General features: G+C 52.5%; 2 protein-coding genes across 2 annotated transcripts; one reads left to right on the plus strand and one right to left on the minus strand.

The window, feature by feature from the left end:
• The first annotated feature begins 889 nt into the window (after positions 1-889).
• Positions 890-6,607, plus strand: LOC119108117 (wee1-like protein kinase). Its single transcript, XM_037231695.1, is given in 9 exon segments — positions 890-988; positions 1,081-1,201; positions 2,355-2,628; positions 3,026-3,262; positions 3,706-3,901; positions 3,903-3,931; positions 4,309-4,499; positions 4,875-5,128; positions 6,018-6,607. Coding segments are annotated over 9 exon segments (1,866 nt in total). The 3' UTR covers positions 6,483-6,607.
• Positions 6,608-6,835: 228 nt separating this feature from the next.
• On the minus strand, positions 6,836-13,349 carry LOC119107774 (histidine triad nucleotide-binding protein 1-like). Its single transcript, XM_037231322.1, is given in 6 exon segments — positions 6,836-6,973; positions 6,975-7,036; positions 9,816-9,888; positions 11,704-11,949; positions 12,212-12,296; positions 13,191-13,349. Coding segments are annotated over 6 exon segments (573 nt in total). The 5' UTR covers positions 13,268-13,349; the 3' UTR covers positions 6,836-6,943.
• Positions 13,350-13,603: the final 254 nt, after the last annotated feature.

Consider the following 13,603-nt stretch of genomic DNA (forward strand, 5'->3'; position numbering starts at 1 on the left):
TGTGGATCATTTCCTTTAAGATATTGCTGGATGCCCCACAGCTCCCACAGCTTAAACCAAGGCTTACTTGTTAGACTAAAACATTGACTGTTAGATAATTTCACAGACAACCATATGTCACATGATGAAATGCATTTATATAGATGATATGCATCTTAGTGGCTGCTGTCAGGTGGTGGAAAGTGTGTCAAGGTTTTCTCTGGGGACATAGACATTTGTCTCATGCTCCCTACCTCAATCGTGTAAACCACAGCTTTGTGTTGTTTGGATATTTGGGGCATTCTAATTTCTGCAGCAAATGGGGCAGCAGCTGCTCATGTTGGGGCAGGGCTCTGCAAAATTGAAACCACTGCAAAGCATGAGTCTTTCCTATTCTCCTAGCCATTGGTAGCACTGAACTTTCCCAAGGCAGCATAGGTTACATGTTCTCAGGAATGTGTGCTCAAAATTTCGTTTTCTCTTGTCCCTGCCCAATGGAGGTTTTGGTGAGATCTTCTGTGTTTTGTTGGCTGGTCTAAGACTCCATTGTCAGCAGTACAGTACTCCTAGGCAAAGCACCGCCATGATTTTGCATTTTATGGCGCGATGTATGTGGGAAAACTGTCTCACCCTTCATGCAGCTTTCCAGGTATAAAACCCTAGCTGGTTTTGTGACAGCAAGTTTTATCATTTATTGCTTTAATATGGTTGCTAGCAGCAGGGTGGTAATTGAGCGCTAAGATCATGGAAGTCTATCCTTATGTAGGTGTGATTGAATAAGCTAATGAACAATCAGATGGGTATTCCCTGGGTCTGGATAGGTGACAAGCCTGTCAGACATAATTTTTGTGTGCTGGCAGGTAATCCGACCCAGCCATGAACTCAATCGCGGCAGAAGATTGATTTTACTATGCTGAGCGATGAAGAGCCGGAGAATGGCTGCGAGCTCTCCATCAACAGCATGTCGTCGGGCTGCGACACGGACGACTTCAAGCAGCTGTCGCCGGCGGCCGGCTCGCCGCGCCGCGGCGGCGACAGCCTGTTCCAGGCGCCGGCGATGACGTCCAGTCCGCGGCGCCTCTCGCGCCCTCCTCCGGCCAGCGAGACACCGGCGCTGCGAAACACGCCAGCCGACTGGTGCGCGACCGGCTCGGCTCCACGTCGCCCTCGCCGCCCTACAAGCGCATCAAGGGTGAACTGCCGCCCTATGAGCACATGCAGGGTGAGCCAACGCTGCTGCCGAACTGCGGTCTGGTCCAGGTGGAGGCTGGCAGGAGTGAGTAGTTTCACAGACTTGGCTGGCTGCAGATCTGTGATGCAAATTGCATCTCAGCGGAATAGTTGGTGCCAACTTAACAGGCTGGATCATGTGTTGGCCAGCTGCCTTTTTGGCATATTTTTACTACTGGCTGCTTGTGGTCTGTGCCATTGCTTACCAACAGCATGACTAGTTCTGACTGTTAGGTGACCAGATGCCTGCTGTGAGCATGGGCAAGTGGTGTGGGCTGACCCTATTATGGATTACTGGTGATGGGCTCTGTGTGGCTTATAAAACATGTTCTGCTGTGCTTTGCTGTAGCTGCTTATTTTATTGGCTACTTGCAATGGTGCTGGGATCCCAAGGGTGGATCCAGGATCCCATAGAGTTTCATGTTTAGCTGACCCTGGGATCTTGGGTCCAGGCACATGTCTGGCTACTTATGTTATTTTAGTATGTCTGTGCAGGCTGTGATTTTGTTAACAGCATTTACCCTAAATGTATTAACATATTTTATTTGATTTATCCCCATACTTCAGTGGGTTAAAAAACTTGCTTTCTGATTCAGCCACCTGTGGTAGGGGGATTTTGAGTTACCTGGGGTGCTGGCAATTTGCCGCCGACTGGCCGGCGGCGGCGACTGGGATACAGGTATTCACTTCAGAGCGCAGGACGGACCATGCCGAACATTGCGACACAAATATTTTGCAGCAAAATTCTGCTTTTGGCCTGGAACCTCACAATCAGCTAGTGGTGTCAAGGCTCATGCACCAAGCACTGCTTTGGGCTAGTGCTGATCCCAGAAATTCATCCAGGCAAAAGGTCCAGGCAAAATATAATGTTTAGAATGTTGACTTCATTCATGGGATAAGCATATGTGCAATGACAGTGTTCTTCAAACTGTTAGAATATGCCCCGAAATTAAACATGTTGTTTGCCATCAACGAACATTTCACTTGTGCTTTCATTGTTTTGGGATTATGTAGTCCATTCTGCAGCAGACCAGCATCGCATCTTCATCTCACCTGGCAGACGTGACCCCGCCGGTCATGGCGTGCGTGTGAGCACATGGCCAGCCTTGCAGCGCCGCTGACTGTGCCGTTGCTGACGGGCGCAGGTCTGCACCTGGGCGACGTGCCGACCACGCCGCGTACTATCCTGGAGGACTGCATGATGCCGCCGCAGACGCCACGCGACGTCAACGCCAACAGTCTGCTGCGCTCGCGGCCCTACTGCCGCAAGGTGGCGGCACGCACGCGCGTCCTGGGCAGCGCCTCGGTCGAGAGGGAGGCCGCCAACAAGCCGGCAGCCAACATCAACCCGTTCACGCCGCGTGGCCGCCAGATCAACGAGCGCAAGCGGCTGCGGGACAGTATCAGCGGCACTGACGGGTGCGTGGCGGCGCCCTTCGTGAAGCTCTCAGGGCTTTAGCACGACGGCGATGCGGATGGTGGCGTGGCAGATGGGTGTCAGTATTGGTCAGATGAGGTAGATTTTTGCTGTCTGAAAAATTGCACCCAAAATGTGTGGTGCAAGCATTGTCCTTTTTTTGGTTTCGAAGGTACATGGGTGCGGCGCTTTCTCCAGTGAAGAACGCATCCAATGATGTGTATTAACCTGGAGTGTGCCACAGCTTGCCCAAATCCGAGCTGTTGGCCACGTTAGCCAGACTCCAGCCGCATGTGTGCTCGTTGTCGATGTTGGCGTGGCGTGGTGACGCGGGCCTCCTGTGCGGGTCCTAGGAGCTCGCCGCCCATCTGACCGCCGTGTGTGTCCGGTGTTGGCCAGGTCACTGCTGTCCGTCTCCACGGACTGCTCCACGGACGGCGAGGCGGACGAGGCGCTTCCCACCAAGCGGCTGGCGCTCGCCGACGCCAATGTCTCGCGGCTGGAGAAGGAGTTTATCATGCAGGGGGAGGTGGGCAGCGGGCAGTTCGGCCAGGTGTTCCGCTGCACCAACCGGCTGGACGGCTGCACATACGCCATCAAGCGCAGCCACAAGCCCGTAGCCGGCAGCTCGCACGAGTGAGTAGCGCGCCGTCCCCGGATCGGGCGTGAGCAGCTCTGGTGAATGCTGGCCCGGAGTGGTTCAACCGGTTAAGGATGCCAGTTTGGCCATGAAAAACGTAAATCGCGTGGCCGCGTCGCGCGTCCCTGACGTGCGTGATCGTGAATGAACGCTGGCAGTATAATAATGACGCCAGACGCATCCTGCTGTTGCTGCATGGCGGGCAGGCTATCTGTGTTCCGTCCGTCACAATTCGCGAAGGACTCGACGTGTTACACTTAACTGAAAAAAAACAGTGCTGAGTCATGCATCTTGCACGGTTGAATGATGAATCCCTTTGGCCGATGGGCGTGAACTAAGGTAGACATTGCACTGAGGTGGTGCTCTAGCGTCTGAACCACGGCCAGGACGCCACTAATATGGCGCGCTCGTTTGCTCACCACGCCGGCTATATTTACAGACGCAGCGCGCTCAACGAGGTTTACGCGCACGCGGTGCTGGGCAAGCACCAGTACATCGTGCGCTACTACTCTGCCTGGGCCGAGAGGAACCACATGCTGATCCAGAACGAGTTCTGCACGCGCAGCAGCTTGGCCGCCCTACTGGAGCAGCACCGGGCGGCTGGCACGCTGCTCCCAGAGGCGGAGATCAAGCGCAATGATCACGCACGTGGCGCGCGGACTCAGGTGAGGCGGCCGCTCCGCTGCTCCCGGCTGGCGCACTGCGGGGTCTTACTGTAGAGACGCTCGTCATTGCCTTTCCCTATGTATGACAGACTGGCATTCGTTAAGATTTTTCGGAGGAAAGAACGATTCGTGATGAACGAATGCCATGTTCTCAAGACGGTACTCTTGACGCTATTGGTGCCAGGTAAAATTGAGCCCCTCGCATCAATGTGAGGCGCCGAGCGCAATGATTGCACCGCGGGGGTCGCCACGGAGCCGCCTTGTTTGTGCGGCAGCCACGGAGATAGCGCTGCCGCGCCGTCGTCCGAGAGACAGGGGACGGGCGCCGCACGCCGTTATGCGTGATGCCGTGCTCACCGCCTGGCCGCTGTCGACAGGTACATCCACTCGATGCGCCTGTGCCACCTGGACCTGAAACCGGGCAACATCTTCCTTACGGATAACGAGCTGTTCTCCGGCGAGCGGCGCGCCGCCTCGCGCATGGAGGACGACGCCAGTGTCGTGTCATCCGACGACGGCTTCGACGAGGATCTGGCCGAGGAGGACGACGAGGTCATCTACAAGATAGGTGCGCGTCACTGTCGTCGCTGGCAGGATGCTCATTTGTGCTTGTGCCCTGTGTGCGGGGACTGAGCTTGGTGAAGGATGGAGTGCGGGGAGGGTGCACACGCGGGTTCACGCCGCCGCCAATGACGAGGCGTCACGTCAGGTGACCACGGACCGCCTCTTGGCCGGCTGTGCGCCGTCTCATGGCCGACAAGGGCCAGCAATTGGTTGAAAAGTGCCGTGTTCGTCGATTAAAGCCTTGCCACTTTTCATCCAATGTGTCCGCACGTATGGGCCGGGAGCATGGAAACGAACCGCTTGAACACAGTCTGCCAGACCGTGGGATGTTGTGTTTTAAGGGAAGCGCAATGCTGACCTCACGCGGCCCACTCGTCAGGTGACTTTGGCCACGTGACGGCGCTGGACGACAGCCAGGTGGAGGAGGGCGACTGTCGCTACATGCCGCGGGAGATCCTGCAGGAGGACTACAGCAGCCTGGCCAAAGCCGACATGTTCGCGCTGGGCCTGACTGCGTACGAGTGCGCCAGCGGCCAGCCGCTGCCTAAGAACGGCAAGCTGTGGCAGCAGCTGCGCAACGGCGTCCTGCCGCCGCTGCCCGGCTTCTCTGACGAACTGTACCGGCTCATCCGGGTGAGCCAGGCGCGGGACATGGCCCAACGGAGGGGGGAGGGGGCACGGTCAGCCGCACCGGGAGGGCCGAGCGCGGGAGACGGCCCGTGGTGGGGGAAGGCACGACAGCCGCACCGGGGAGGCCGAGCGCGGGAGACGGCCCGTGGTGGGGGAAGACACGACAGCCGCACCGGGGAGGCCGAGCGCGGGAGACGGCCCGTGGTGGGGGAAGGCACGACAGCCGCACCGGGGAGGCCGAGCGCGGGAGACGGCCCGTGGTGGGGGAAGGCACGACAGCCGCACCGGGGAGGCCGAGCGCGGGAGACGGCTCGTGGTGGGGGAAGGCACGGACAGCCGCACCGGGGAGGCCGAGCGTGGGAGATGGCTCGTGGTGGGGGAAGCCAGGGCAGCCGCACCGGGGAGGCAGAGCGCAGGGATGGGGTTCGGAGTACTTTGTGTCGGGTGGCGCGACAACTCCGTGGGGGGTCTGTGTTCAATGCAGTGGGCATTGGGGCCAATTGTTGCACCTTTGGAATATCACGCTAATTCCAGATATTGTCAGGGACTCTGGCAAGCTAGGAATGCCCCCATTGGATTAACCGACGACGATTGTCCCTGCAGGTCGTTTGATATGTTCCATTCGGTTCCATGCAAGAACTTCGTTGGCAGCTTCCTGCGGCTGCCCAGTCGTGCCATTTTTAGCTTATTGTAATAGCTTGCAGGAGCTGATATTGGCCGTCTCTGGTGCTAGGAAAAATAGCTGGTCCGTCTTCTTTCTTTTCATGCATTACATTGTGCAGGTCTGCTGACGGTTAGCTGCGACAAGTCGTTCTTTTATATCGCGCATGTATTTAGTCCGCCGCCTTCTGCTGCGTGGCATGGCGTCTGACCGTGACCTGCCCGCCGGCAGCTGCTGATCGATCCGGACCCCGCGCGCCGGCCCAGCGCCGCCGAGCTGCTGGCGCACCCCTACCAGCTGCCGGCCAGCTGCCGCAGCCGCGCCCAGCTGCGCCGCCAGCTCAACGCCGAGCGGCTGCAGAACCAGCGGTTGCGTTCACAGCTGGCGGACCTGAGCGCACACGGCTCGCCGGAGCGGGGCGCCGCCGCCGCCGGCGGTGGTGATGGTGGAGGCCGCCCTGCTGGGCCGCGGCACGCCCCGCAGCCGCAGCAGCACCTTCTGAGAGGCACCGTTTTACCGCTCGACGCGGCCGCGCCGGCCCCCGCCGCCGGCCGGCATGTCTTCCCGCGACCTGTGTCGGTCGTGACCGCTGTATGTGTGAGTGTATTTGCCGCATGTCTGGGCGGGCCCTGCGCAGGCTCTTGGCCGCTCTTAATGGTGGGCGTGTCGTCTCCGGCGCGATTCGGCGGCTTTTAATTGGAACTAATCGGAACGGCGCAGGTCCGAGCCGCCACTTGTCGACACGCACTTCATCAGGGTTTAGTCTTTCAGCATGCCGTTTACGAGGAGTGGCGCGAGGTTGTGACAAGGAGCTTGAGTTTGTAGGCGGTGTCCCGTGTGTACATAATCAGTGTGTGGCTGCCGTAACTCTGGCGACCGGCGCGCCGCCGCGTCGCGGCAGTTGCTAGTTTTATGAACCTTTTCGTGGCGCGTCTGTTGCCGAGTGGTACATGTAATCATGAGTCGTACTGGGCAGCGTGCGCTGCGAGTGCCTTGAGCGTGGCTGTGAGCGCCAGCGGGACAGAGATGTGACGAGACCGACCGACCGACCCAGTTGGCTATTTTATTCGTCTTTATTGAACGTTTCCAATAAAGGCCGGCTGAATAGGCATTGCAGGTGACTTGTGCCCAGGCGTCGGAGGCACACGGAGAGGGCGCTAGCCGGGCGGCCAGCCCATCTGGCGGCCCGCCTAGCACGTGCAGGTGCAGGTGGTACACCGACTGCGCACCGTCCGGTCCATTGTTGATCACTGAAAGGAACAATCACGTCAGCCGGGCATCGGACATTGAGCAAATACCCGCGTTGCACCAAATACCCCTCCCGGTCAGACACCGACTGGCACCGCTAAAGGTCAGCAGCGTCACCGGCACGGCGTACCAGCGTCGCGGCCGGCAAGCGTCGCGATGAAATGGAGCAGCAAATCATCATAAGGCCTTTGGATTCCGGGGAATTCTCCAGACCGCCCAAAAAAGCCTGTTTCGAGGGATGGGTGAAACATGTAAAATGAAGCGTTGTGTTCTGACCTGAGTTGCATCCAAGCGCATGACTTAACAGATATCAATGCCATGGACATATTGGTTGGCAATAATAACACATGTGGGAGATGATGCCGATTTCCATATAATTCTGTCTGCGCCCGCATATGTGGGGGGAATGCGCCCTTCTCCATCCATTGCACAGCGTTTCCAGAAAAAATTGTCGAGCGGCGTTTAACCAAATGTGACAAACCTGAATGCCTTCTTGCCGGGGAACCACCAAGGCGAAAAGCACATTTGACGATGCGAAGACGCCGATATTTTTAAAAGATGAATACCAATAAGCCGAGACGGAACTTAGGTAAATAGCAGTCAAATGGTACTGGTCAATAACAAATGGTCAATAAGCCGAATGTGTTGTCAAAATGTAACTTTGACGAATGAAAAATCACCGGATGGTTAATCAATCGGAAATCCTTGTGGAGGACGCAACGAGCGGCTATTAGATAAACATAAATTCGTCACGTGACCAATTAACGTAATTCATTTTGTGGAAAAGCAAACTGGACGATCTGAAATGGTCTGGAGTCCGCTGACCGTAAGAGGAGGGTCATAAATACGCTACGCATTGCCAACGTTGTTGGTACGGCATAACCAATGCTGCTAAGGACATGGAAGAATTCGCTTAGGTTTGGCTGGTTAAGTACATGACTATACGACCCAATGGGACAATACCCTTCGTCCCTGAGACCTGACATAATAAACGACGGCTCACATTTATCGGTGTCAACTAATATCGATCCGATAGAGGTTTTTAAGTGACGCTGCCTTCCGCGTGCTTCGTTCTTGTGCCTAAAAGAGGGTGGACTTAATTTGACCTGCCTTGTCATATTTGCCATCGCTCGGTCACGCCAATCGTATACAGCTCCACAACAGCTTTCCAATGCCGTATTTTCCGGGGTTCTGGCTTGCTTAGTTTTCTACATATTGGAAGTGTGTGGGGACATAACAGGGGGGGGGGGCAGGGGCGCTGAGGCCTCCTCTCGTAGGGTGACTGTGGTAAAAACGTCCACAGGGCGAAGGCTAAGAGGCCTCTGTCAGCAATATACAAACGTATTTCGACGCATAAGCATTTCACTAGAAAGCATTTTGCCCGATTACAATAAGACCAAAACACCTTTTGGTAGGATGTCTTTGACTAAAGAGCATTTGACATTTGACACACCGACTACGTCAAATGTGTATGACCAATGTTTGTTATTTGACACATCAAAGAACATGTTGGCTTATTGACATTCGATTACAAGGAATTTCGGCAACTTGGCATTCCATTCAAGAAATTTCGGCTTTTAGATCTTGTGCATTGACATTCGACTGAAGATCGTTTTGGCAACTGGCGTTTCAGTACGTAACACTTTGACAAATAGGCATTTAGCAAACTACATCTCGACGCATCAACATTCCGTCCACTTGATGCGTCGGCAACAAGGCATGTCGACAACTTGTCCGGCTTCCAGCACCTGGACCACACAAACGAAAGCAGATGACAAGCATTCAAGTCCAGTAGCAGGGACGGCGTTGGACGGAGCAGGGCGAATGACGGTCGAAATGTGTACCCGGCAGCAACCGCTCCAGATGAAGCAGGGCGAATGACGATCAAAGCGCGTACCCGGCAGCAACCGCTCCAGATGAAGCAGGGCGAATGACGATTAAAGCGTGTACCCGGCAGCGGCCACTCCAGATGAGGCAGGGCGAATGACGATCAAAGCGTGTACCCGGCAGCGGCCACTCCAGATGAGGCAGGGCGAATGACGATCAAAGCGTGTACCCGGCAGCAAACCGCTCCAGATGAAGCAGGGCGAATGACGATCAATGCGTGTACCCGGCAGCGGCCACTCCAGATGAAGCAGGGCGAATGACGATCAAAGCGTGTACCCGGCAGTGGCCACTCCAGATGAAGCAGGGCGAATGACGATCAAAGCGTGTACCCGGCAGCGGCCACTACAGATGAAGCAGGGCGAATGACGATCAATGCGTGTACCCGGCAGCGGCCACTCCAGATGAAGCAGGGCGAATGACGATCAAAGCGTGTACCCGGCAGTGGCCACTCCAGATGAAGCAGGGCGAATGACGATCAAAGCGTGTACCCGGCAGCGGCCACTACAGATGAAGCGGGGCGAATGACGATCAAAGCGTGTACCCGGCACCAACTGCTCCAGATGAAGCAGGGCGAATGACGATCAAAGCGTGTACCCGGCAGCGGCCACTCCAGATGAAGCAGGGCGAATGACGATCAAAGCGTGTACCCGGCAGTGGCCACTCCAGATGAAGCAGGGCAAATGATGATCAAAGCATGTACCCGGCAGCAACCGCTCCAGATGAAGCAGGGCGAATGATGACCAAAGCGTGTACCCAGCAGCAGCTGCTCCAGATGAAGCAGGGCAAATGATGACCAAAGCGTGTACCCGGCAGCGGCCGCTCCCGGCGGGGCGTGGGATTGATGACGGGTCAGGCGAGGCTGACTGAGCCTCAACCATTCTACTAACACCTTACCCAGTCGGAATCCCTTTTCCAGTTTCTCCTGTGCAGCAGTCTTCTTGGCAACCAGCATCAGATGTCCGAGAAGCTGCGAACATCAGAGAAGTTCAGCGCCATGCCACGGTATCGCCGTAAACAGCACCGCTGACAACCCCCAGAGTGCAAAGGACACGCCCTGATACAGCCCGTGCAACCCTCTGCGCGAGTGGCAGGATATGGTGTCGGCATGGGCCTTGGCCAGGGACGTGGGTTCCGATTCGGTTGACTCCCCCCTCCCCTCCAATTTTGAGAAGAGGATCACATCCGGAGAGAAACCTGTTCGTTTGTTGAGTTTTGGGGTTAGGTTCCATCACGCCCTCCAGTTAATGTTAAGAAGCTACACTGCTGATCTGGCACTTCAAGAGCCAGGCTTGTTTGCATGTATGGCTGCTTCCGCTCACGGACCATGTTTCAGTCACCCTTCGCGAGCAGGCTCATAACACGATGTGAAGGGTCGGCAGGCTGGGCCAGGAGAGATGTCGGTTTTTACCGCAGGGTATGCTGCACACAGCTTAAATTTTATACCAGCATGAAGTCTTTAACGACCTGGCCTGACCACATGGTGTTCCCTGCCCAACACATGAGTGACATGTTGAGCCAAGACGAAATTAGTATGTCGCCGAGTACAAGTCTGCTGTGACTTGACATATCACATGCACTCTTGCAACAATGACCTAACTGCGAAAACCGGACAAAATGCCATATTTCAACACAAAATATCGAGGCTTCCGTTTGCCCACGTCATGACGTCCAGCTGATCCATTTAATGAGATACATAATGCAAATGAGAAGGTGGTCAAGAAAACCAAGGGACTGAAAAGGTGTGTGAGGTACTGTAAGTATGCATTCTGCACACAATGCTAGTGGCACTGTAGTAGGCAGCATATATAAGTGTGAACTAAGATTTTTCAAATGAACTCTCATGCATCAAGCACTATCTGCATTGGCCTCACCTGATCATCTCAAGAATAAACATGGCATAACAACAAAACTAACAACGGTGGATGGCCGCCAGTCACGCTGAAGTAACCGTTGGTTGACATGGCATGCAATGCGTCAAACCAGGTATGGAAAAGCAAAACAATAACTTGTGTAAAGACTTAATAAGTTCAAAATCTTATGCTGAGTTTATGACCAGTAATCCAGGGGGTACTGGTCAAATGGTGTTACAGTGCTAAATAACCATTTTTGATGACACTTCAGAATCTGAGCTGTACACATCCTCAAAAGAGAGCACAGCCCTCTTAATAACTCTACTAATGAGAAAACAGCCTGAAATATTGAGCACAGTCTGTTCAATCATTATCAAGCACTACAGCATTGTTTCAACATTCCCTGGTCTAATGCAGATCACTAACTCAATATAAAAACTGAAAACTCTTAGTGGCAGAAGAGCAGGAACTGTAGGACTTTCATAAAAAGTTAACAAACAAACTTTTATAAACATAAAAACTTCTTGATTTGTCAAGTTCACCAACCTTGGCAGCAGGAAAACTTTGTTTGAGAAAATCACATTGTCATGTAGTACAATAAGATGCATTATATATCAATACATATAAGCTCTTTCAGCACATATTTTTCAATAGACACGTGCTATTGTCTGCCTGATCACAAAACACAACAAACATGACAAGAAAACAGATGAGTCAAAAAGCTGTTGCGCAACAGTTTATCAAATTTTTAACACCATGATTTAAGATGTTTAAGGCTATTCCAGGCAAACCACAGTACCTTCTGAGGCTCCCTCTCCTGGGAAGGTTGTCATAGAGCAAAGCTGGATATTCAAAAACTTACAACTTCATAATACATTACACTACTTTGTAAAATATGTAAGCAATGCATCATCTGGGATTCAAACACAAACCTTTTCATCAGCATCTTCAGCCTCAGAGAGGGCACCAATACGCTTCTTCGGTATGACTAGGAAGTGGACTGGTGCCTGGGCATTTATATCACGGAATGCCAGGCACTGTTCATCCTCATAAATTATGTCAGCAGGGATTGACTTGTCAATGATCTTGTCAAAGATGGTGGGTCCTGGCACTGGCTTTGCTGCCTGGGCCTTCTGCACCTCATCACTCATGGTGCGCCGACTCCAGGTGCTATTGGTCTGGAAATGAACATTGTGCAGCCATTACAACTTCCCTTTTCAAATTATTTCAAAAGTGAATGGTGGTATGTCCCTGAAATGCTGGACAGAGAAAATGACACATGCTATTATGCATACCCACATACCAATAGCTTTGAACACTTTTTACTGCTAAGGGCATCCTAAATGACGTGTGTGATGTGAATACTGGCACAATGGCCGGTGCATAATGTATCTGAAATTCAAGCAATCTGCATGCTCCTTTCTCCCATATTGCACATACCAACAAGGCTGGACTTGTACTGGCCAATGCTTTGGACAGCCAGGTGGCAGAAGAAACATGAAAAATCAGCCTTGGAAGCATATTCCTGAAACAAAGTCTGTTTCTGCTTCAGCTGAACTGAAGCTAACACTTTATGTAGATTGGGAGTTCGTTTTTAAAACAAATATAACTATAACTGCATTTTATTACAGCAGTTACATCACAGTTTGCCAATATGTTGCATACAAACACTGAAAAGTGAGCAGCATGCTAATGTCAGCATATAAACACCCTAATAACATGCCTATTGTAGCAAAACTGTAGGAGAATAACTGTACCATGAATGAATGACATCATACAAAAGTGATGAGTTCTAGACCTCCAAGCAGATCTCCATCTACTGACTTCCTCAAAGGCAATATGTCTCATGTTGTTTCCTTGATGAGCTAATCCTACAATGCCTCCAAGAGAAAATTTTGGAACTGTTTGTACTGAGACAGGAAAGGGCTTTCAGTTAGTCTAGGCTATATGAATATGCTCCTCACACAATAAAAAATATCAGTCTTCTGTAACTTAGGTACGAAAGCTTCTCCATGGGTGTTCCCACATCACTTTACCATACTTCCCCAGCAAACCAGTGACTGACCCTGTCACCCTTGCAGCCTTGCAGATTGCAGCATCAATCTGAGTAAAAGTCATATCCACATGCAAAGTAATAAAACATAAAGTAAAATAGCAACACTGCATGCAATTTTTTCTCATTTGTTGATAAGCCTACTTAAAATGGAACATCATGAGTCTCCATCACACACCACCTCTCATGAGTCATTCATCTTAATGAAACCATGGCTCAGTATAACAGTATAACTTGGAAATTTACCCCAAACCTTTGCATACCAACCATCCAAGCAATTTTCAGCACGTGAGTATTCTGATTCACGAAAATAAATCGACAGCAGAAATTGCATCAGTCTCAAATATGAATTAAATGGAATCGTACCATAGCCCTCCACTTTCACATGATTCAAAACCTGTCAATGCCCGTTGGTTAGTCAGGCAAAATCTTGACTGGCTCATTCATGAAATGATATCGAGCTCAAACCACACCATTTATCCTACAACTGGAATTCAAACAGAAATACGCGAAAGATACAAGAAGGTAACAATCTGATAGACGAATCGGTGTTTTACCTCCCCACACACACCTCACTCACCACCTAACTGCGCCAAATGATAACGCTCCCATCAGTGTACGACGGTTATGGCGCTTATGAGTCGGTCCTGTCTGATGCCACTTATTTGCTGCCACGATAGGGGCGTAGGTGGGCGTAGGCCATCTCTAGAACTCTGTGTCTAATTATAATATATTGCTACACAAATGCCATACTTGTTGCAGGCATCTTACGCAAGCCA

Source organism: Pollicipes pollicipes, unplaced genomic scaffold (genome assembly GCF_011947565.3).
Source record: "Pollicipes pollicipes isolate AB1234 unplaced genomic scaffold, Ppol_2.1 Scaffold_6686;HRSCAF=7923_pilon_pilon_pilon, whole genome shotgun sequence".
Classification (NCBI taxonomy): Eukaryota; Metazoa; Arthropoda; class Thecostraca; order Pollicipedomorpha; family Pollicipedidae; genus Pollicipes; species Pollicipes pollicipes.